The sequence below is a fragment of the Lithohypha guttulata genome, assembly GCF_036872675.1.
Source record: "Lithohypha guttulata strain CCFEE 5908 chromosome Unknown scaffold_1, whole genome shotgun sequence".
NCBI classification, from domain to species: Eukaryota; Fungi; Ascomycota; class Eurotiomycetes; order Chaetothyriales; family Trichomeriaceae; genus Lithohypha; species Lithohypha guttulata.
Window position 1 is genome coordinate 1,412,121 of NW_027042750.1, and position 21,462 is coordinate 1,433,582.

Below are 21,462 nucleotides of genomic sequence, written 5' to 3' on the forward strand. Positions count from 1 at the left end.
GTTAGCGAATGATATGCATGGCGTAGTGATAAGGCTTCGTAGGTACTGCTCAGCCGTCAAGAGAATAGGGACGACGACACAATGAGCAAACGATAGAAGCAAGACTACTTCGTTGACCATGATGACGACCAATATATTGTGCTTGTCGCAATATCTAACACTCTTCATCGCCCTGAATGCGATAATTGTACCTCTAAAATAGTAAAATGACGTACGATATCAGTAGCGGTTACAAGGTTGCCGCAAGCCTAACGGCCAAGGTATCTCTACCTGCAGCATCCCAAGCATAGGCAACGGCCTTCCGCTCACACTCTGTGCCATTGTCTAGTTGTTAGTTATCACTGTTTACTCTAGCATACATGGGCCTCACAAAGTCATGTCAGGAAGGACCCTCGGCGGAGGTCGCATAGGAAGTGGTCGTTCTCTTGGTCCAGCGCCCTCCGCCTCGAAGCCACCACTACCTGTTCCCGACCATGTCCTCTCCCCTACGGATAGCAGTGCCTCGCAAGATGGATCAGGCAGTGGACATTCGACTCCTCCTCCCTCAGAGCCCCAAGACATCGCGTCCCGCATATCACTAGAAAATGGCCATCCCACCCTTCCATTGGTACCGCCATCTGGCGATCGCCTGGCATGCCCCATCTGCAGCGAGGAGATGGTCACTCTCCTCCAGCTAAATAGACACTTAGACGATGCACATAGAGAAATAGAAGATCGGCAGCAAGATGAAGTCAAGGACTGGTTCAAGCAGCAAATGAACAAGGCCAAAAAGTTTCAACCACTTGCTGTACTGAATCAGAAACTCAAAGGCCTCGACGTCTTCGAGTCTAACGACGAGGTTGCACGAAGTAGTACTCCTACACCTCGAAGAGAATCACATACACCTACTCAGAGAGCTAGATCCGTATCACCTGTTCCACCGCCCAAGGCCGCTCCTGCTCCGCCTGATCCAGACGATGTGGTCACTAAACAGCACTGGCAACGACGGTCTGGGAACGATATCTGCTCAGATCCTATCTGTGGAAAGAGATTGGGTGGCACAGCTAACGGTATTGTGAACTGCAGGCATTGCGGCAAGTTGTTCTGCGACGAACATACCATGTACCAGATGAAGCTGTCTAGATCGGCCCAGCACGAGCCAGTAAGAGGGTTTTGGTGTCGAGTTTGTGAGACGTGCTACAAGAGTAGGGATGGCTACAACGACAAGCATGGTACAGAGAGAGACAGACACGAAGTCTTCTCACGTTCTAGACAAGACACAGTGGGCAAGCGAAGCATGGAAGTCTCAAGACTCGAGAAGCGCCTCTCGAGATTAACACAACTTCTTGCCAACCCTCCAGAAGAGCTGCCTCAACCGAACAGGCGATGGTCCCTAGCAGCATGGGGTCAGAACGATTCGAAGAAACTTCTCGAGCAGACTGTCGTTGGTTGGGAAAACGATGCCGATGTCCTCCGTTGTCCATACTGCCAGCAAGATTTTTCTCAGTACACATTCAGAAGGCACCATTGCAGGACTTGCGGCAAAGTCGTCTGCGGGGATCCGACTACAGGTTGCTCTAAAGTCCTAGGCTTAAATGTTGCTACCAGTAAGTCCTCCGTTCTCCATGTGCTTTGCATATCGCTGACGTACAAGCTAACGTGAATGCCTACCTGACAGAAAAGCCTCCTCCCCAAGATACTGTCGCTCTTGACATTCGCTTATGCAAGGACTGTAACAACACTCTATTCTCACATGCAGATTTCCAGGACTCATTGACCTCGCCAGCAATCGCGACTTTCAATCGAGCGTATGACAATCTACTAGAATTTGAACGAGGTATTCGCCTTATGCTTCCGAGATTTCAAAAGCTGCTACAGGCATTACAGGACCCGGAAGCGGCCCCTACTTCGACCCAAATTGCCGACGCGTCACGAACTCGAAAGCGCTTGATGGATGCATTCACACAGTACGACACCGCAGCTCGCCGAATTCGAGATATGCCCAGCATATCTCCTACTCAACTCAAGCTGCAGAAGGCAATATACCAGAACGCAAGTCAATTCCTGCATCTACACATGCTTCCACTCAAAGCACTTCCGAAAATTCTCAAGCACGCGACACCGAACGGCGATAGTCGTGCCAACTCGCTCGCGCCACCTGGACCATCACCATTACAAGGTGGACCTAGAAGTCAGAGTGCATTAGCATCCATCCGATACAACCATATGCGCAACGACTCATCGTCCAATATCTCCTTGTCATCTGTGACTTCCTCACGTATCTCCGAACTTGAAGCAGAAGAGAAATCTCTGCGAGAACGTCTCATTATTCTTGAAGAGCAGAAATTCATGGTCCAGGAAATGGTAGCAGACGCTAACAAGCGGAGGAAATTCGACGAGGTTGCAGCTCTAGCTGGAAATATTGAAGACCTCAGTCGAGAAATAGATGGTATTCAGGGTATGTTGGACAACATGGATTTTGAAGGGGCGTATCGCGAAGCTGGTACACAAAGACCCGGTAATGGGTTGGGTTCCGGTGTTGCTAGTCCTGCGAGGCGTGAATCAGGTCTGATCATGAATCAGAGGCAGCCGGAGCAGGCGAAGGATGGTGGCAATGGATAGACATTACTAGGTCCAGTCAAGCATGTTTCAGTAGTGTGTGAGGAGGTTCGAGCCGCCTCTTGCTTGGAAAGCTCTGGTTACACATTCAACTTAGCTGACGGGGTTCTTTGCGGTTGCTGTATAGCGAGTATACAGTACCGAACACGCTTTCAAACCCTTCGTTGGTAGTCAGATGCAGTTCCTGCAACCGGCGCCACAGGCCTGGTCGCGCTTGCCATACTGGGATAACTCGATTCGTCAGCCACTGATGTAGGCGCCGATTGGCGTACATCACTCTTCGTCAGCTTCTCGTCTTCGAGATACAAGCCCAATGCTTCGAACCATACAAGGACGATGTACTTCTGCAACTACTGTGACTCTTCTTCATGTCTGTCAAACATGCTTGGCAGCAACAACGTCGTAGCGATTGTATTGATCATAGTCAATTCCAATACAGCCCTCTGCAAAATGGTAAGAATCTGATCCGTGTACTTCAAATAAGGCCAGACTCTTTTGACCCAGTATGTTGCACTTTGAAAGAAATACAGATTGGCTCGACTACATTGGTTCCGTACACATGTCTATCATACACCTGGGGGCCGGACGAGCCCGAGCTTTCCATGTCAGTCATCCATATTGATGGGGAACCAATGCGTGTCCGAGACAATCTTCACGATTTCCTCATTTGCGCCGGTTCAAAGTTAAAGTGTTTCAAGACCTGGTGGTGGATTGATGCAATTTGTATTGACCAGGAGAATGTCGTGGAGAAGAACGATCAGGTCCAGAAGATGGGCGAGATCTACCGGAGTGCTGAGTCGGTTATTTCCTGGCTGAGCTGCAAGTCATTGGGAGAGTTTCGAAATGACCTTGAGCTGATGCGGCAGTATATGAATGAATACAGACACCAGTACAAAGTGAAGACGACACAGGACGAGGAGGACGACTGGGAGTCGACTTCTGGTGAGGAAGATGAGGGTGATGATATACTTCCATGGCAGCAATATTTCGCACGAGATGAGAATCTCACCATCGACTTCATTGTGCTACTGGCTCATGCAATGGCTAACAACTACTGGAAGAGAGCCTGGATAGTACAAGAGGTTCGACTGGCACGCAAGAACTATGTCTGGGCCGGTGATGCAGAGATAGAGCTTCAGCTGTTAAATGACCTACATTCGTGGGCTAGAAGAGCTGTCAGCTTCTGCGAGAGGGGTGGTGACAGCCACAGACTTCGCGCACGATGGGCCGATGCCTTAGGCTACGGATCGCTCGTGAAATATTTGCATTCCGACCCGCGTTTGCCAGGAGCTCGCCATCACAGACGCCTCATTGATCTGGTACGCGACTATTCTGGTGCAGAGTGCTCGGAAATTCACGATCGGGTATATGCACTTCGTGCTCTTGCCACCGAAGGTACCGATATCAGAATCGACTATGCTCAAAGCTGCACGTCTCTGCTTTTTGAATGTCTCTGGGCACAACGGGTCGATATTTGTTTATGCTCGGCATCTGTACTGATGGATAGGCTCGAACTCAAGGAGTACCCAGACCACGACATGATTGCTCTCTTAGCTGCGAAGAGTAAGATCTGGGAACCTCCCTCCCCCCTGAGTCAGCCCTACTTTGAGATCAAGTTCGAGGGTCGACGCCTGACTAGATCTCCATTGAGCATGGTGCCCGATTGCGAGATTTCGTGGTCCCTTACAGAAACCACGAAATACTGTATAGCTCTCGCCTGCCAATGCTCGTCAGCGTATCTACCCAAGTATTGGATACACCGTGCTGGATATGTTGTGTGTCTCGGTGGACGTATGTCCTGTGGTCTCAACATACCAAGCAGACACTTGTTTTTGGACGCAGTTGGACAGACGGATGATGCCTACCATTCTGGTAAGAACGCTAAGGCACCTGTCTACACTGTGGAGTTTGTGGATTCTTTGGAAGGTGAAGGTATATACGGGGCCTCGCTCGTGCTAGACAAGGTGGCTAGTCAACAACAGGGGCAGAAGAAGCCTACCCAATCGTGTAGGTTGCGATTAACTGCACCAGCACTGATGGCGCTTATGAGGCATCGAGGCAAAGTGCCGGCTGATTGTGAGGGTGGCAAGGACATAGAGTACAGAATCCTCTTCGACTTTGAGCCGGCACGACATGTTCCGTCTGAACTGTACCTGGCCTAATCACAACTTTTAAATAGGTGAAGGAGTGGTATATAGGAATACATACGCTAGAGAAGTCGAAACGAGTCGAGGTCGTTGCGGTCGTAGACTGTTTTCTCGCCATCTCGACCTCTCTTCCACTGCTTCGGGGCCTTTTTCCGAACCATATAGGCTGCTTGTCGTCTGAAACGATGTCAATCTCGACAGGAGAATCGTAGCCTAGTGCTCGACCACAACAGTGCTCAGTAGTTCATGGCAGCAGCCGTTCACTGGGCGTTTTCCCTGGCGCTGAACTGTTTGGCTGATCTGCATCGTGTGGTATAAATTTTTCACATTATCCTAATCGCATAGATGTGCGTGCTAAGACCAGAACCTGCACCAGACTAAGCTTGCGAAGCACACTGCACTTGGAGCGTCTCGTGCAAGAACATGCGCTGCTCGTCCCTGTTCGTGATCAGCCGGAAAAGATTGCCGTGAAATGTGCTTGTTCGAATCACGCTAAGTAAGTCGGCAAAGTAGAGTCCGACAAATTTCTGGGAGAAGATGCGAGTAGCTCATGCGATCATTTCTTGCCATAGACACATCGCCATCAAACCACACTCCATTCAACAGCCAACGCACCTGCCTCTATCTCAGTCCTCGAGAAGCACAGCAACAATGTTTCGAAGACAACTGTTACAGTCTAGCCGTGCTGTCACGCAGAGGATAACACAAATACCCCGAACACAACAGATAACATCATCGCCGTTCTCATCTCTCAGCTCAAGATCAGCTCGAATCGCACAACCTGCACCATCATCACAGACCTGGTCGCGGAGATGGCAGTCGACAGAAGCCGCCAAGTCAGAAGAGTCGAAAGACAGCAGCGACACACAAGCAGCACCCCAATCATCAGATGAGGTAGCAGCATTAAAACAAGAGATAGAAAAGAAGAACAAGGAAGTAATAGACATGAAGGTATTCGCTACTCATCCATTCACCATCTTCCACTCTACAATCTCTCCTCATATCCAAGATACTAATCCCCCCTCTCCAGGACAAATACCTCCGCAGCGTCGCCGAATACCGCAACCTCCAAGACCGCACCCAACGCGACAGCGCCAACGCCCGCAACTTCGCCATCCAAAAATTCGCAACCGACATCCTCGACAGCATTGATAACCTCGACCGCGCCCTGGGCTCTGTCCCCGAAGCCGCCGTCTCCTCAGACGGTAACCCCGACCTCCTAAACCTCTACAACGGCCTCCGCATGACGGAGAAGATCCTCATGCAAACGCTCGAAAAGCACGGGTTGAGTAAATACGACCCGTTGGAGAGAGAAGGAAAGAAATTCGATCCGAATTTGGACGAGGCAACGTTTTTTGCGAAGCAGGAGGGACGGAATGATGGAGAGGTGTTTTATACGCAGCAGAAGGGGTATACGTTGAATAAGAGGGTGATTCGGGCGAGTAAGGTGGGAGTTGTTAAGAATTCGTGAAAAAGGAGATAGAAAAAGGAGGTGTTTGGTTCAGTAATGAAGATAGATTACGGCTCGCATGAGAGTATTTGAGGTTGGGATTTGATGCTCTCGGCCAGTGGTAAACACAACACCCGTGTCGCTTCGATTGCGGTACTTCACCGGCTGTCGAACTTGATCCTCTCACTCTAGACTGGTGGTATTTTTGATAATGATTTCGCTATCCGGAAAAGTTATGGGTGGTGGCATACGGGAGTCTCGAAATCTAAACACTGCGATCATGGCTGTTGTATATGATGTATACTTACACTTATTTGGTCTCCTCTCTAAGATAATGGAAATTCGAGACAGATATGGAAATATTATTAGGGATCCACAAGTGGAACTGATCATAATGACATGCAGTATCTCTGCAAAGAATGATGCTGGCTAAATGCTTTCATGAGTAGGTGCCTACTTATCTACCTGCATATTGTATCGTGGCTGCGCGACAGGTCTAGCTCCGACCATACTCCGGGTAGTGGTCGAAGAAAAACTTGAAAAGGAACAGTATGCATGCCATCATCAGAAGCATGCAAGCGGTGAACGTCTGCAAGTAACGCTTACTGTAATCCGCAAGTCGTTCTCCTAAACTGTGAGCCCAAGCCTCCACTCGATTGACTACCTCCCAGCGCTACTGGCCGTTTCGTGCAGCCTGTCCTGGACCAGTTGCGACGGGCACGGCGTTCGCTGAGCTCTCTTCCAGAATTGGCGCGAGTTCAGGCTCTATCCATGATGGAAAGACGTTTAGCAAGTAAGGCGCAGGTGTTCGCCATACCTCGAGAGCCAGAAGATGATCCTTCTAGTTTCGGTCTGGCATACTGGTGTTTGGTACTCTCTCAGCATCGAGAACGTCGAACTTGTTATCAGTGCTCACGTCTGCTCCGCTGCCAGGATGTTGGAGATTGCCTGCCGCTGCGACACCCTCTGCACTGGTCTTGTTGAAAGTTTGCTCTGCAACTCTACCGGGATCATGCTGGCCACCTACATCACCGGTGAAGGTTTTTGTCTGTGGGATGTCACCTTCCGTGAGGTTCTGACCCTTCGGCTTCTGCTCGCCTTCACTTCGAATTGCTCCGGATACTGTGGCGGCATAGTTTGGTGCTGTTCCAGCACTGCTGCCTGTGTTACCTGAGCTTCCAGCGCTTCCAGATGTAGTGCCTGCGGACGTCGACGAGCCACTTGTTGAGCTCTTCTGAGCCGACACCTGGCTACTGGATTGTGGACCAGAAGAGATCTCAGATGTGTTACCAGACGACGAGCTCGTCAAGCCAGCTCCACCGTCAGCGAAGCTGTCTCCTGTTGCACCACTAGGTAGTCCTCCTTGTGTAGTCTTGGGAGCACTCGAGGTACTGGTTGGACCACCGCTGTAACCCTCTTGGTCATGTGTACCACTGAACTCAGCTTTTCCTGCTGACTCCAACTTCAGTCCGGTGACTCCCTTCTCATCTGAACCAGCGCCTTTAGCTTGCTGTCGTTCTCGTTCGTTGCCATCGATTGCAGGAGGAAGTGCGGTGGCACCCGACGTGTCTGTTGTGTTGAGTGTTGAGTTCGAGCCAGAGACAGCCATTACTGCTGCATTCTCGTTCTCAGAGAAGGCACCGCCTGACTTCATTGACTCGGCAGCCAAGGAGTCCTTGGCTACTGCTCCTGTAGACTCCTGAGGTGCCTCAGAAGGATGAGGTTGGTTTGCTTTTGGGTTACCCGCGAACGACATGATGAGTGACTGTTCTGGTATCTGGTACTGTAAGTATGAGTAGTATGCTAAGTATTATCGGCGAAGAACTAGGATATTGTAAGAATTGTTGTGAGTTTCAAGGTAGAGTTTGCAGAGTCTCAGATACTTCACAATATGTACTTCATTATTTCTATGACCGCTACTGCCCTTACTTTACCCAGAACACGATCGGCAAGTACGACCTGTTGACGCTCTTGAATCGTGTCGTGTGAGAAAGAACGATTGACGTCAGAAAAGGACATGACGCAGTGGTGGGAGGAGCTCCGATCACGAAGTTGGTGGGGCATGGATTTGAAGGGAGCAGTCGATCAATAGAGTATGCTCAAGTACTATCTGACTACTATGAAGTCTCGCACGGAATGCTATGAAGTAGGATGAATCAATTCGGATTGACATCATGGAGGAAGAGGGGCATGTAAGGCTCTGTTTCGAAAAGCCAATGCGTACATTTCGTTATCTCATCAGGCGACCCGTCGACGCGACCAACACGGCTTTACACGATGTTGAAGATCACAAGAAAATGTAAAGTCATGTTAATCAACGTTCAAGTGCCAAACGCCGTCTACCGCTGTTCTGTGTGTTTTCATACGCCTGAGGTCCAACTTGAGTTGACCAATTGAGAGTGCTTCCCATAATTAGACTGAGTGCAACTCCCATCATAAGGTCGAATCGCACTGGATCAAGCCAACATAAACTCAGGACTCTTCAGATCCACCCATCCAAGGTTCGGCTCACTCTGCTTCCACCCCAATCTATCCTGGACCAGCTTCGAGTAACCTCTTACTTCCTCAATCGAATACGACAAGAAGCTCACCTCCTCCTGCCTATGCACACCCGAGCATGAAAACATGGCGTAGACTATACGTCTCTCGCCCATACTCGAGGTATTCCCGCTTAGTGCTTCCGCGTACTCACCTCCACCATGATATGTGCTCCCAAGCATAATGAATGCTTCACCAACCTTCATCTCTGCGTTGACGACTGTCTTGTTAACATTACCAAAGTCCGGCTTGTCGTCCCCCCATAGATGCGAGCCTGGCACGACCCTCGTAGCCCCGTTCTTTCTGAACGTATCACATCCTGGCACGAACAAACCGAGTAGCATGTCGCGGCCATGATTGTATTGCTCAACAGCTGTATGTCGATGATGGTGATTCTTGTCGTCGCGATGAAGTCCTTGTGCAGGTGTTCCTGGTGGAATGGCAAACGTGATTGCGATGCTTAACAAGGGATGGCTCTTGCTCGTCCTTGCCTCATCACCATAGAACGTCGTTGTCTCGAGCGTAAGAAAGTGCTCACAAAGATTTTGATATAGTGGATCGGCATAGAACTTCTCTCGAACAGTTGGTGATCGACTAATTAGCCGGGTCACTGTTTGAGTATTCCCTGAAAGTGCTCCGACCTTTGCGCCATTGGTTTGAGCGTCTAGGTGAGGTCTGACTTCGGTGTTAGCTTGGTCAACCGTCTGCTTATCTGTAAAGTCAGTGATCACGAGGCAACCATGCTGCTCGAGGGCCTTGACGAAGTCAGAGAGTGGTTGGCTACGGTTCAAGCGAGGCAGAGTAGCCATGTCACACTGGATTCTTCACACATTTGGGACGTGTGATAGTTGTTGGACTGTAGCTGCTCAAATAGTGAGGATGGGAGCCAGGGCATCGACGAAATCCTCATGGTAACACGGAGATATGCGATTTCTCATGATTAGCACATGTGGGGCCAATGGATGATTGGTTCATTTCCACCGAATTTTGTCCACAAGAGTTACCTCAAAATCTCACCCTCAGAAAGAGTTCAGTCAATCAACTGTCGACGTCCAAGGAGGTTGTTCCAAGTGCATCTCCGCCAGTAGTGAGTAGTGGGCAATCTCAGGTGGTAACAACGACAGCTCAGAACAACCACGCGAGAAGTACCCGTGCTTTAAGACATGGTAGTGTAAACATTATTCTGATTGCTGACGCTGCGGTATTGCACTGAACGACTCAGTAACAGCCAGCAACATGTGCATCAGTGTCTCGTCTTTCGCATGTCTGCGCATATAGGGGACTTCGAAAAGCCACTACGCACATCGTCAGCCTTCCTCACCCCATCGTGTTCTTAATGCATTATACCGCCATGCTTCCATCCGGAAGGCAGCAGTACGCAGTCTATTTCCTCGCTAAAGTTTCCGACGTATAGAACTCACTCTGACCTACTTCAATGACCGTCGAGCGAATGTGGGTAGGACGAAAGCTGCTCGGTGAATGTCCTGGTTGTAGTATTTGCAGACTTTGTCTTCCTCCTCCTTAGGCCATGTTCGAAGTGGTTCCTTGAGGTTTCGCTCGCCGTCCTTGCAGCAGACCATGAAGCCAATCTGACCAGAAGGATAAGTTGGGATGGTGGTGTAGGCGTACTCGACGTTAGGGAAGACTTGTCGGCAGTCAGCCTTCAGCTTGGTGATCAGAGGAAGGTGAAGCCATTGGTTTTCAGCTGTCAAAAGTCAGTAAAATCGTAGCTCAGAATTTGGGGACGATTCGAGGATCGGATGGGCATGGGTCGTACAACCTTGTGTCGTGATGACACCACCTTCTTTCAAAGCGCCAAACAGTAGCTCAAAGTATGGCTTTTGAAATAGAGATTCAGCAGGTCCTTCTGGGTCGCTGCTGTCTGTGATGATGACATCGAACTCATTCTTGTAGTCTTCGAGGAACTTGAAGCCATCTCCAATGTGAACACTGACTGCTGGGTGCTGGAAACCAAGAGCCATTCCTGGTAGGTACTTCTTGCTGATTCGGATGACTGCTTCATCGATGTCACAAAGGATAGCCTGCTCTACTGTCTCGTGCTTTACAACCTCTCGAAGAACACCTCCGTCACCACCACCAATGACTAGCACCTTCTTTGGGTTGGGGTGTGAGTTCATGGCCAGATGTGTGATCATTTCTTGGTAGGAAAACTCATCTCTTTCTGTGCATTGAATGACATTGTCGAGGACGAGGACGGTGCCGTAATCGCTGCTCTCGAAGACAAGAACGTCTTGGTACTTTGACTTCTCGTGGTGTAGGACTTGGTTGACCTTCAAGGTCATAGCCTGGCCCGGCCACATGTTGGAAATCTCGCGGAACCAGCCATCTGGTCTTATTAGTATCACAGCCTAGACAGAGTGTAACGATAGTACCTTTGATGGTGGGGTGCTCGATTTCAGCCATCTTGTTTAGACCTTGTGAAAGTTGCTATCTGGTTCTTGAGGTGCGAAGGTTGGTAAGAAACTCGACTGCTATATGAATATCAATTGTTCGAAGAAATGGGACTACAATATTTTGAACCTGGAGTGAGTGAAAGAAGTGGACAAAAAGTGAAGCACAGTGTCAGTTTGGCAGCGTTTGCGTGTGAAGACGTGGCATAGCAATTGTCGACGTCAAGCAATTGAGTGCGACCTTAGCATAAATTTTGCCTTTAATCCAAGCCAATGCAAGAGCTGTCCCTTGCAGCAATAACAAAGCATGAAAATTTTGGTAAGAAGGGCACCTCTGTCAGTAGAATGATGTCGTGGGATTGGTTGAACACAACAAGAAGACCTTTCTCGTGGTGCTGAGCGGGCAGGTGCTGTGGACCCCGCAGACTATGCGGCCGGCTCTTCTTTGGGCAGCCGCATAACCGGCAGCTCCCGGTCTTCGACGAGCATAAGGGATATTATGGCAAGTACACAAGAGTTTCAAGGTGGAAGAAGAAAGGTAGAGGGAAGTACACTCAATGCTGTTGTGTGATTACTTGATTGTAGGCTTAGCCTGTGAGTACCAATTGTACCTCGACGTAAATTTTTATGAGTACTTTGCTCATACCTGCCGTAACGCTCATGTCCCATCAACGCCATTTTTATAGAACAGCCGCCGTCCACGCTGGCCGCACATCCCATAGGCACCTGTAAAAACATACATCATATCTCAAAACACTTATTCTTCCATCAGCTCAAGTGGTGGCCGCTGAGTGTGGGCCATCGGCGACTTGGCCTCGAAATCAAGTTCGACATCCGAGCCATCGTCTGTTTCGAGAGTTACAGCAGGCAAATTGGGGCTGTCACCATGCACTTTAGGGTCGTAGATAAGTGTAGAGCTGCGACTGCGCATCCTTGGGGTGCCGCATAGAGGAGAGAGGCCATCATCTGATACACCCGAGAGTGCACGTCGATGTTGTGTTGTTCTTATTTGTGCCAACTCCTCAGCGGTGAACTGTGCATGTCCCTCAATTGGCGACTCTGGGTTTTCGATCTTGCCAGTCAGCTTAGAGAGCTTTGAAGCCAGATCATCTGCGTGTACATCTTTATTGGGCGCGTCCTCCATCTTCGATTCCCAACCAACAGGGGGGCTTGGTGGAGGGCTAATGAAGAAGAGCTTGCCAGCATCAGGTCGTTCCAAATACTTCTTCTCGTTGTCAATAGGAGTGGGTTCTCCAAAGTAGCACTTGCATATAGTTGATGGCATGAAGGCTGTGGCATCAACTTCTTGCCGCACCTTGATACAATCTTGCTCTGAGTAGAACGAAACAATGATTCGTGACATAGATTTCAGTGGAGAGAAAGAGTTCAGTGGTGCTATTGAATTGATATGCTGTCTGATGGTTGCTAAGGAGGCAGGATGGAAGATTTTGGCGTCTGTTAGCCTGGTGATGAGAAGTGTATTCGATGGTGGGGCAGGCGAGCTTAGACCTGGCACGGAAGACAGATCCATGGACAATGGTGACCTTGATCGTTTCTTCGACATGGACCCAGGCGACGATGTCGCCGATACTGGCGGCGATACATGGAGACCACTGGTCTGAATGGGTGGTAGTTGGACTGCTACAGACATATCTGCTGACTGTGTGCTGGGTACTGGAGTTGATTGTACTTGCGGAATATCCTGCTCTTGCTCTTGTGATTTACTTGTAGAAGCTTCTGATAACGGTTTCGGAGTAGCCATGGCGAGAGTATTCTTTATATCAAAGGCTTCTAATGGTCAATGTTCGATCGATGCCACAATCAGTGGACGTAGGCCCAGTAACGAGGCGCAGCGAGTGGTAGAGAGATCAAGAATTGCCAATGTCAATGGCTATGATACTCATGCGAAGTGGTTTCGGATCAATTTCAGTGAAGTGGCACCGCTATGTTGGTACACAAGCAGAGCAAGTGGACGACAATCGAGCTCATCGTCTGTGCTGAGCGGTACAGTAGCACGTTCCTCTGTGTCCTCGCCATCAAATGCCGATGTCATATCTAGGCGGAGTCCTGGTCGCCTTATCCAGCCACTGAGGGCGCGCTGGTCGACGGATGACGTGGAACCACTGCAAGCTATAATTCGTCTGAGCCTCTTTGTATTGATCTTGGCCTGCATTTCAGCCAAGTCCAGGATCCGAGGATCGCATTTCTTCCGTTCCTTCTTCGTTCTACTCCTTCTGCCAGCATATTGCCATAGAGGCTGAGTAACCTGTTCCCGTTGCCTTTTCTATCTGACTGTAATTGGTCTGCCTATTGCCCCTTTAAACGTCGGTATCCTTCGCCGAAATGTGCGGTATTTTCAGAAAAAGAGAGCGTGGAAGCACTGCCTTGACTTGGCCATGGTCTCTCACCAGCATAAAAAGGAAACGGCATTAAATTTCTGCACCGATGTAGAGATAATGAGCATGATTGCAAAAGGGGCAGGTTTGAGGTAGTGTATTCTATTGAGTCTATCTATGTATTGTCTAGACTATGCTGTTTCAATGCGATTGCAATGATGTGACAGCGGCACCTCTGTGTCTGCTACGGACAGATTCGACTCGGACCTTTTTCTCATGCATCCGTGCTATGCAACATCATCGCTAGTCAGTGGTGAAACCGATCTATCAAGCCTAAATCATGGTTGCCCGCTTTGATCTTGAGGAACACGATTCCATGCCCTTCATCCTGTGACACTGCTGGTCGTCACGACTCGGGAATACTCAGGTGGATGCCAGTCAGCAGTACCGTCGACGTGCACCGCTGCTGCTGCTGCAATGGAAGGAGGTTCGGTTGTTGTAGGTGAGGCCATGGCGGCATAAGCGGCAGCTGCGAACGTGGGGGTGAAGGTAGGTTCGGGTTGAATCGTGCAATCAGGGACTGCGCGCTCAGTGCCTGCACAAAGCTTTCCGAAAATAAAGAACTCGAAGCAGAAGCATGAGCAACAATCATGGGAGTCTTCGCTAAGAGGTTGTCAGCTTGAAAACTCATCTTAGTGGATTCCAGACCAGCACGCCGAGCGGACAGCAATATCGATCGAGGGGGTTATTTACCAGGGCCACCATTGACCAATACATTGTGAAGCTTGAGGCTGTGCTACTGCAAGAACATTGGCTGGGTTGGAGTTTGTCACTGAAGGAGTCTCGACAGCATTCTCGTTGACAGCAGTGATAGGCGACGCAACAGTGACTGCAAGATGTTAGCGTATCGCTCATTGGGATGGACCCCTGATGGCAGTGAGGGTCTCTTACCTGTCAAGAGCGCTGCGAAACCGAAAACGAGGCTGTAGGCCTTCATTTTGTCTGAGTGACTACGACTGTCAGCGAGACTGACACAAACTCTGGCAGCAGCAGCAGCAGAGGCCGCGATAGCTTACAGATGTGTATTTGGTTTTTGATGGATGGTATCGTGTAAGTTATGGCAGTGACGACTGAAGGAAAGTTGCGACAAAACACTAATCTTCAGGAAAATATCTGCAGGGCGAATGTGTTTATACCTTGGTGGGAAAGGTTTTGTTTGCTACCGATGATGTTGAACAGCGACGATACTCGAATGAAAGTCGAGTATCTGTTGACTCGAATGTCAAATACACTCTACATTAACGATCTAATGGTGAGGAAACACAATGACATATCTTTTTGACTTGCAGGCTTCCAGGTTCGGGGTTGTCTTGTGAATAAGTATACCTTCACTTTTCCCCCAGTGTACACAAGCATTTCCAGCAAAAAGACCAACACTCCAAGAATATGAACAGAAATTGTAATTCAATTCAATCGACAATTATCAAACAACCGACTACCATCTGATCTGTTTTGCCTACCTTGCCTGCCTAGAACGAAACTTCGTGGTACCTCTCATTGAACCTCGATGTGTTTTCTCTTCCTCGAGGATTACACTGCTTCCCGTAAAGTTACTATGAGTTCGTCCAGAGATGAGCTCAATCATGTACCGTGGTCATTCTGCACAGACTGCGCTGGTTGCCGTACTCATGATTCTTAAGGACCTGCTTTCAAGGGCTGTATGCTATTCCTCTCTGTCAGAGCGTGGTATAAATGTGCCGCCTGATGGTCATAAGTGGATTGCTGCTCGGCAAAATTGCCTCGAAGGCATCAGTATCGGTTGACCGACGAGATAACCTCTGAGCTTCTTACTTCGAGCGGTGTCAGTCACACTAAGCTGTAAGCCCGGTGCGCCTCATGGTCCTTGTCGTTGCCTCCAAATGAGCGAATGTTCGTACTATAAATACAAGTTGTTCGGGGTTGCGAAACTGCATAGTAGTATATCGCACATATTGGCCGAGGCTCAGCAAAACACCTTGATGCTCCTCCGCACCACGAACTCCAACAAATCATGCTTTCTCAATGTCTGGAGAAGTGACTGATGAGTGATCACTTTTACGACCGAGGAGAGTGATGCTCAACGGCGACGGCCAATGAGCCCGTTCGCCACGATCATATAAAGAGTCATGGTTTCCTTACGGGCGTTGCTGCTCTCTGCCCTGCAAGACTTTCTCATTGTCCGTGTATGCGCTTCGGTTCGCTACCATGGCTCCCAGTGCTACTACAAATGGCGACCAGAGCTATATCTACCCTCGTGTTGAACAAGTGCCAGTGAACAATGATTTCTACCTCAACAATCCCGACCCAGAGAACGATGTCGAAATACCTGATCATTTGTTTGGCTCTAAGCGTAAGCTCCGTGTGATCGTCCTGGGATCAGGTACATCGGGCATCAATTTCTTTAAATTCGCAGAGGACAAAGCGTCAAACCTGGACATCTGCTGTTACGAGAAGAACGAAGATGTAGGAGGAACTTGGCTGGAAAACCGTTATCCAGGATGTGCGGTGCGTAAGGTATCCCATTCCCAAAAAGGCCTTCTTACTGACACTGGTCGCTCAACAGTGTGATATACCAAGCGTAGTATATCAATTCCCTTGGAGGCCAGCAAAATGGTCGAAGTACTATTCGTATAGTCCAGAGATATGGAAGTACGTAAAAATGGTGGCCGAAGAGAACGACTTTATCAACAAGTATATCAAGCTTTCTCATGAGGTTAAGTCGCTTTCTTGGGACGAAGGGACTGGCCAATGGACAGTTGAGGTGGAAGACCTCAGGGCAGGCCGGACATTCAAGGACCATTGCGACTTCGTGATTAATTGCACTGGCGTTCTGAACAAGTGGAAATGGCCAGCAGGGATTGAGGGATTGCACAGCTTCAAAGGGCAATTACTCCACTCTGCACAATGGAATCAGTCAGTAGATCTAAAAGGCAAACGTGTTGCTCTAGTGGGCGCAGGCAGCAGTGCGGTGCAGATTCTACCTAACATATACGATAATGTTGAGAAAGTCTACACCTGGGTAAGAAGCAAGATCTGGATAACGGCAGGCTTCGCTCAAAAGTTCGCTGGCAAGGACGGCGCAAACTTCGAGTACAACAAGGAACAGCTCAAGCTTTTTGAACGTCCAGACGAGTACAAAGCATACTGCAAAATGATCGAGGGAGAACTCAATCAACGCTTCTCATTCATCATCAACGGCAGCAAAGCTCAACGCGACGCCGTCGACTTCTCCATGCAGGACATGAAATCCAAATTACAAGGCCGAACAGACCTCCTCGAGAAGCTCCAACCAGACAACTTCTTCGTCGGCTGCCGCCGTCCCACACCAGGAAACGGCTATCTCGAGGCCCTCTCCGCCGACAAGACCACAGCCTATGCCACACAACTCGAACGCATCACAGAAAAGGGCTTCATCGACCCCGACGGAAACGAACACGAAGTCGATGTAATCATCTGCGCTACAGGCTTCGACACAACCTACAAGCCACGCATCCCCATAATCGTCGACGGCACAGACATGCGAGACACCTGGGCAACCAACAACCCCACCGCCCCGGCCCCAACATACCTCTCCGTCGCCCACCCCGGCGTCCCCAACTACATCGTCTTCGCAGGCGCCTACTGTCCCGCCGCACACGGCTCCTTCTTCCCACTAATCCAATGCTACTCCGACTACGCGCTCCAAATCCTCTCTAAGATTCAAACAGAGAATATAAAATCTATACGTCCAAAACTCCGCGCGACACAACAATTCCTCCACCACGCTGATACCTTCCTCAAACGCACGGCCTGGACCGGTCCGTGTAGCAGCTGGTTCAAGGGTGGGAAGAAAGACGGGAAACCAGCCATATGGCCCGGATCACGACTGCATTTTCTGAGATTGCTAGAAAAGGTGCGTTTTGAGGACTTTGAGATTGAGTATATGGATGAAGAGAATATGTGGGGGTTCTTGGGGAATGGGTTTCATGTTTGTGAGAGGGACGGAAGCGATATTACGTGGTATCTGGGACGGCCGGAAGGGAGGGTTAGCGAGGATGAGATATTGGGTATCATGGACGGGACGAAAGGGGTTGAGATGAGGAAGTCGTGATGGTAATTTTTGCAGGGTGGTAAAGTTCTTGTTGAATTAACCTTGACATCGAATTTTGTGGTCACAGTCTGGGGTGGTCACGCGACCTTTTGCCTTTTGCGTCGAGTAGTATATCGAAGCCAGCCTCGGTAGCTCGGTATTGCAGCGAGCACTACTTGCTCTTGAGTTGAGGAGAGGATGCACACTACGCTTAACAGTAGCAAACTGATCTACGTATTCGATCCAACAATTTTACACTCCATGAGATTGCATCTTGGAAGTGATAGAAAATTCATTAGATCCGTACTTAGGTAATGAGACATTCCACCATGTGTATCGTGCTTCACCAGCACTCCTGCGTAACGACCTATCCTCGCGGTCGATCCAAGCGGACAGCGCAACCCAATTCTATAACAACGCCTTGCTTTTTGAATACGGTCCAAAGACGTATTCCAAGACCACCAACTCCAGAATTATGTGATATCGAGACTAATCCAAACCTTTCCACTGTCTATACAACTTCTTGTGCTGCTCAAAGAAGATCATGGTGAAGATTGTATGAGGCCCTAATCTGATGAAGCTCGGCACCCAACCTCTGAACATCCACAAGTACCCCTCCTTTTGCGTGGCAGACCTGAAGATCTCGGCGATGCTTTGTTTGTCTGCGCCACTCATGATACGTGTCTTGATCACGTCCACTGGAGAGCAAACCGTTGTGGCCACGAAGCCAGCACTTAGGGACGCGCTGAAGTGAGTGGTTATGTTGTCGCCCATTCCCATGCCCAGGAAGAACTGCTTGAAGAGGTCATAGGAAGCCAATTGAGAGGCGGTCATAAGCAGCGCACGAGAGGCATTCGCTTCCACTCCGCGAAACAGAGACAAAGGACCTTCTTCTCTGATCATGCGAATCAGGCCGTCTATTGCATGCTTGTAGTTTCTTCTTTCGGCTGGTGGTTTTGCAAAATCCGACTGCATGCGAACGTTCAGAACATCGCCGGGGTTTCCAGCTATACCACCCAAAAATCCTGCCAAGGACGACTGTAGTACCAAATTCAGGGTCGAAGGTTTTGGGTTAGGATTATCTAGGGTGGGCTCGGGCGCAAAACGTATCTTAAGGTCCTCGTAGACGCCAAAACGAACGGTACTGTAGGTAAGTTGGCGTAGTAGAGAGGCGCTCAAACCATTGTATAGACCCATCAGACCTTCATTTTTGAAAACGTGACCAAAGGTTCCGAGCATGGACTTTGGAGCATCGGGAGCGCGCGTTTGCATGCGTACTTTGACTAGGTCAAGCGGATGTGTAACAATGGCTGCTATAGCAGCAGCAGAGCCACCGAACCAGAATGGATAATGTATGGGAGGACTCCCTGATTTGGGCTTATTTATGACATCCTTGTAGGTATTCTTCTGTTCTTTCGAGGCAGGAGATAGAGGTGTGTTCGGTTTATAGGTCGACATGACTGTGTATCCATTTGTTCAAGCTGCCAGCAGCTCGAGCACTCGGTATCGACAGCTTTGTTTTAGAAGAGCAGTCTGAAGCTTTATAGGCTGTTGGGACTCAGAAAAGTCGAGAAAATCGTGCCGCAGGGGAGCTGCCTCGTCTTACTAACTATCGGAAACTGCCAGCCGTGAATGTCATCAGGCATTCACAGGTTGTGGCCGCGGCGTCATGTAGTCCAAGCCCGAAATCGAGAGGCTAGAAACGTTTCGAGATCTTAGCTGTGGACCTCCAAGCGACCGGTGTCGGTAATGTTTCCGACTTGTTTCCTGCTTCTACCGACGCGTAAAGTGTGCCCAATCATTGCAGCAAGAAATGCATTTCTGAGAGTTACAGCAGACCGTCACTGCTTGGTCGTTCCTTCCTTAGCTTTCCAGAGCCTCAGCTGCCGCTGCGCTGAAGGAAGCCGCAATGCGCCTGTCCAGTACAGGCGCTTTCCTCAGAGCTCTGCGAGATGCCCGCATAAAAGGTACACGTTATGTACCAGCTTCCTTGCTTCTTACTGTCAGATGTCAGAGGTACTTCGCTACCACACCACGATGTTTGAGTTCACCTGCAGCCTTCCCTGAGCAATCTGTCAGCCAGTCGAATGAGATCGATCCCAAAAAGACCCAAGCCCTGTCCGAAGAGAGCCAGCAGGAGAATAATCATGCTCAGTTTCTAGCTTCACAACCACAACATAAGATCATCAAGGATGCAGCAACCTCCAGGGCAGGTGTCAATATTCTGGGGCGTCCATATGTGTTTGATAGTACCACAAATGTGACAGAGTCTATACTTGGCCTTGTTGGTCGCAAGCTGTACGATACTCCAAACCACCCTATTGCTATTACAAGAAAGTTGATACAGAGTGTCTTCCGTCCACCTCGCTTCGAGCATCACACCGCTGCCGACCCTGTCGTCTCCACAAACGATAATTTTGATGTCCTTGGCTTCCCGGCAGACCACCCTGGCCGATCGCGAACAGACACCTACTACGTCGATTCCAAGACAGTACTACGTACACACACCTCAGCCCATCAACATGCTGCTTTTCGAGGCCTAAGGCACAGAGGAGATAGTGGCTACACCATATGCGCGGATGTCTATCGTCGGGACAGCATCGACCGTAGCCATTTCCCTGTCTTTCACCAGATGGAGGCTGCATGTGTGTGGAAGTTACGCCCACCTAAAGAAGGTATTCATACACGCCTACAGCAGCAGGACGCAAGAGCACATCACATTCGAAGTAACACTGAAGGAATACCGAGACACGATCTGGAAATAATCGACGAGGCAGGTTCCTACGATGATCAAACAAACCCTGTTCAAATTGTTCATGATCCAGACGAGGCGCAACTCGTTGTGGAAAACCTCAAGAGGAGTCTGGAAAATCTGGTACAGAAAGTCTTTGTGGCAGCCCAAGCTGCGCAGCCAGACGTCAAACACGAACCGCTTAAAGTACGTTGGATAGAAGCGTACTTCCCCTTCACCAGTCCTAGTTTCGAGCTCGAGGTCTTTTGGCAAGGCGACTGGCTCGAACTGTTGGGATGCGGCGTGACCAAGCAGGAGATTCTCGACAATGCCGGCCTCCGCGATCACATAGGCTGGGCGTGGGGTCTTGGTATCGAACGACTGGCCATGGTTTTGTTCGACATTCCAGACATCCGACTATTCTGGTCTCAGGACGAGAGGTTCCTAAAGCAATTCAAGCAAGGTCAAATTACACGTTTTAAGTCCTTCAGCAAATATCCACCATGTTACAAGGACATTTCCTTTTGGGTCAGGCCATCACCTGCCGCTGCGTCTCCCATTGGGGCGCAGTCTTCCTCCGGCGCTGCTGCAGCAGCTGGAGGCGACGCAACAAAAGCGTCCCCTGCCGATACTCAGCCCGCTGCTTTCCACGAAAACGACATCATGGAGATTGTACGTGACGTGGCAGGCACTCTTGCCGAAGACGTCAAACTTGTCGACGAATTCGTCCATCCGAAAACTGGAAAGAAAAGTTTATGTTATAGAGTCAATTATCGAAGTCACGAGCGAACACTAACTAATGAGGAGACCAACGACATGCATGAAAAGGTAACACGCAAGGTAGCAGAATTACCAGTCGAGATAAGATAGGTGGTCTTCATGCTGTATAATATAGCCAATCTTGTAGTTGGCACTGTATATAACACCACCCTCCATGTACAGTAATACAGTTCTACCCAACTCCAAGTATTGTCGGTTGGTAAGATCCCAACTTAGCTCCATTGATACACAGTAATGACATGGTTCTCATCACATCCTCCCTCATCAATCCCATCGCCTATTCATATCACACTACATACATCGTCTCATCAAACTTCGTCGCATCATATCATCTCATTCATCTCATTCACTCCCAGCTCCCAA

The 21,462-nt window shown here is 49.4% G+C and overlaps 11 protein-coding genes across 11 annotated transcripts; 5 read left to right on the forward strand and 6 right to left on the reverse strand.

The window, feature by feature from the left end:
- Positions 1-376: 376 nt before the first annotated feature.
- On the forward strand, positions 377-2,601 carry PEP7 (carboxypeptidase Y-deficient; the record flags this gene model as incomplete). Its single annotated transcript, XM_064894900.1, has 2 exons — positions 377-1,586; positions 1,739-2,601. The coding sequence occupies 2 exons, from the start codon at positions 377-379 to the stop codon at positions 2,599-2,601; spliced, it is 2,073 nt and encodes a 690-aa protein (XP_064757587.1).
- Positions 2,602-3,048: 447 nt separating this feature from the next.
- On the forward strand, positions 3,049-4,760 carry LTR64_000516 (uncharacterized protein; the record flags this gene model as incomplete). The annotated part of the gene is made up of 2 exons (XM_064894901.1): positions 3,049-3,051; positions 3,129-4,760. The coding sequence occupies 2 exons, from the start codon at positions 3,049-3,051 to the stop codon at positions 4,758-4,760; spliced, it is 1,635 nt and encodes a 544-aa protein (XP_064757588.1).
- Positions 4,761-5,396: 636 nt separating this feature from the next.
- On the forward strand, positions 5,397-6,216 carry mge1 (GrpE, mitochondrial; the record flags this gene model as incomplete). Its single annotated transcript, XM_064894902.1, has 2 exons — positions 5,397-5,696; positions 5,776-6,216. The coding sequence occupies 2 exons, from the start codon at positions 5,397-5,399 to the stop codon at positions 6,214-6,216; spliced, it is 741 nt and encodes a 246-aa protein (XP_064757589.1).
- Positions 6,217-7,036: 820 nt separating this feature from the next.
- On the reverse strand, positions 7,037-7,951 carry LTR64_000518 (uncharacterized protein; the record flags this gene model as incomplete). The annotated part of the gene is made up of 1 exon (XM_064894903.1): positions 7,037-7,951. One exon carries the CDS (start codon positions 7,949-7,951, stop codon positions 7,037-7,039), a length of 915 nt encoding a protein of 304 aa, XP_064757590.1.
- Positions 7,952-8,651: 700 nt separating this feature from the next.
- On the reverse strand, positions 8,652-9,542 carry LTR64_000519 (uncharacterized protein; the record flags this gene model as incomplete). The annotated part of the gene is made up of 1 exon (XM_064894904.1): positions 8,652-9,542. One exon carries the CDS (start codon positions 9,540-9,542, stop codon positions 8,652-8,654), a length of 891 nt encoding a protein of 296 aa, XP_064757591.1.
- Positions 9,543-10,160: 618 nt separating this feature from the next.
- SPE3 (putrescine aminopropyltransferase) lies at positions 10,161-11,157 on the reverse strand (the record flags this gene model as incomplete). Its single annotated transcript, XM_064894905.1, has 3 exons — positions 10,161-10,438; positions 10,511-11,080; positions 11,127-11,157. The coding sequence occupies 3 exons, from the start codon at positions 11,155-11,157 to the stop codon at positions 10,161-10,163; spliced, it is 879 nt and encodes a 292-aa protein (XP_064757592.1).
- A 744-nt stretch (positions 11,158-11,901) lies between these two features.
- LTR64_000521 (uncharacterized protein) lies at positions 11,902-12,906 on the reverse strand (the record flags this gene model as incomplete). Its single annotated transcript, XM_064894906.1, has 1 exon — positions 11,902-12,906. One exon carries the CDS (start codon positions 12,904-12,906, stop codon positions 11,902-11,904), a length of 1,005 nt encoding a protein of 334 aa, XP_064757593.1.
- Positions 12,907-13,863: 957 nt separating this feature from the next.
- LTR64_000522 (uncharacterized protein) lies at positions 13,864-14,477 on the reverse strand (the record flags this gene model as incomplete). Its single annotated transcript, XM_064894907.1, has 3 exons — positions 13,864-14,143; positions 14,234-14,369; positions 14,432-14,477. 3 exons carry the CDS (start codon positions 14,475-14,477, stop codon positions 13,864-13,866), a joined length of 462 nt encoding a protein of 153 aa, XP_064757594.1.
- A 1,247-nt stretch (positions 14,478-15,724) lies between these two features.
- Positions 15,725-17,609, forward strand: LTR64_000523 (uncharacterized protein; the record flags this gene model as incomplete). The annotated part of the gene is made up of 2 exons (XM_064894908.1): positions 15,725-16,024; positions 16,083-17,609. 2 exons carry the CDS (start codon positions 15,725-15,727, stop codon positions 17,607-17,609), a joined length of 1,827 nt encoding a protein of 608 aa, XP_064757595.1.
- Positions 17,610-18,077: 468 nt separating this feature from the next.
- DIC1 (Mitochondrial dicarboxylate transporter) lies at positions 18,078-19,046 on the reverse strand (the record flags this gene model as incomplete). The annotated part of the gene is made up of 1 exon (XM_064894909.1): positions 18,078-19,046. The coding sequence occupies one exon, from the start codon at positions 19,044-19,046 to the stop codon at positions 18,078-18,080; it is 969 nt and encodes a 322-aa protein (XP_064757596.1).
- Positions 19,047-19,497: 451 nt separating this feature from the next.
- MSF1 (phenylalanyl-tRNA synthetase alpha subunit, mitochondrial) lies at positions 19,498-21,189 on the forward strand (the record flags this gene model as incomplete). The annotated part of the gene is made up of 2 exons (XM_064894910.1): positions 19,498-19,555; positions 19,646-21,189. The coding sequence occupies 2 exons, from the start codon at positions 19,498-19,500 to the stop codon at positions 21,187-21,189; spliced, it is 1,602 nt and encodes a 533-aa protein (XP_064757597.1).
- Between the last annotated feature and the right edge of the window lie 273 nt (positions 21,190-21,462).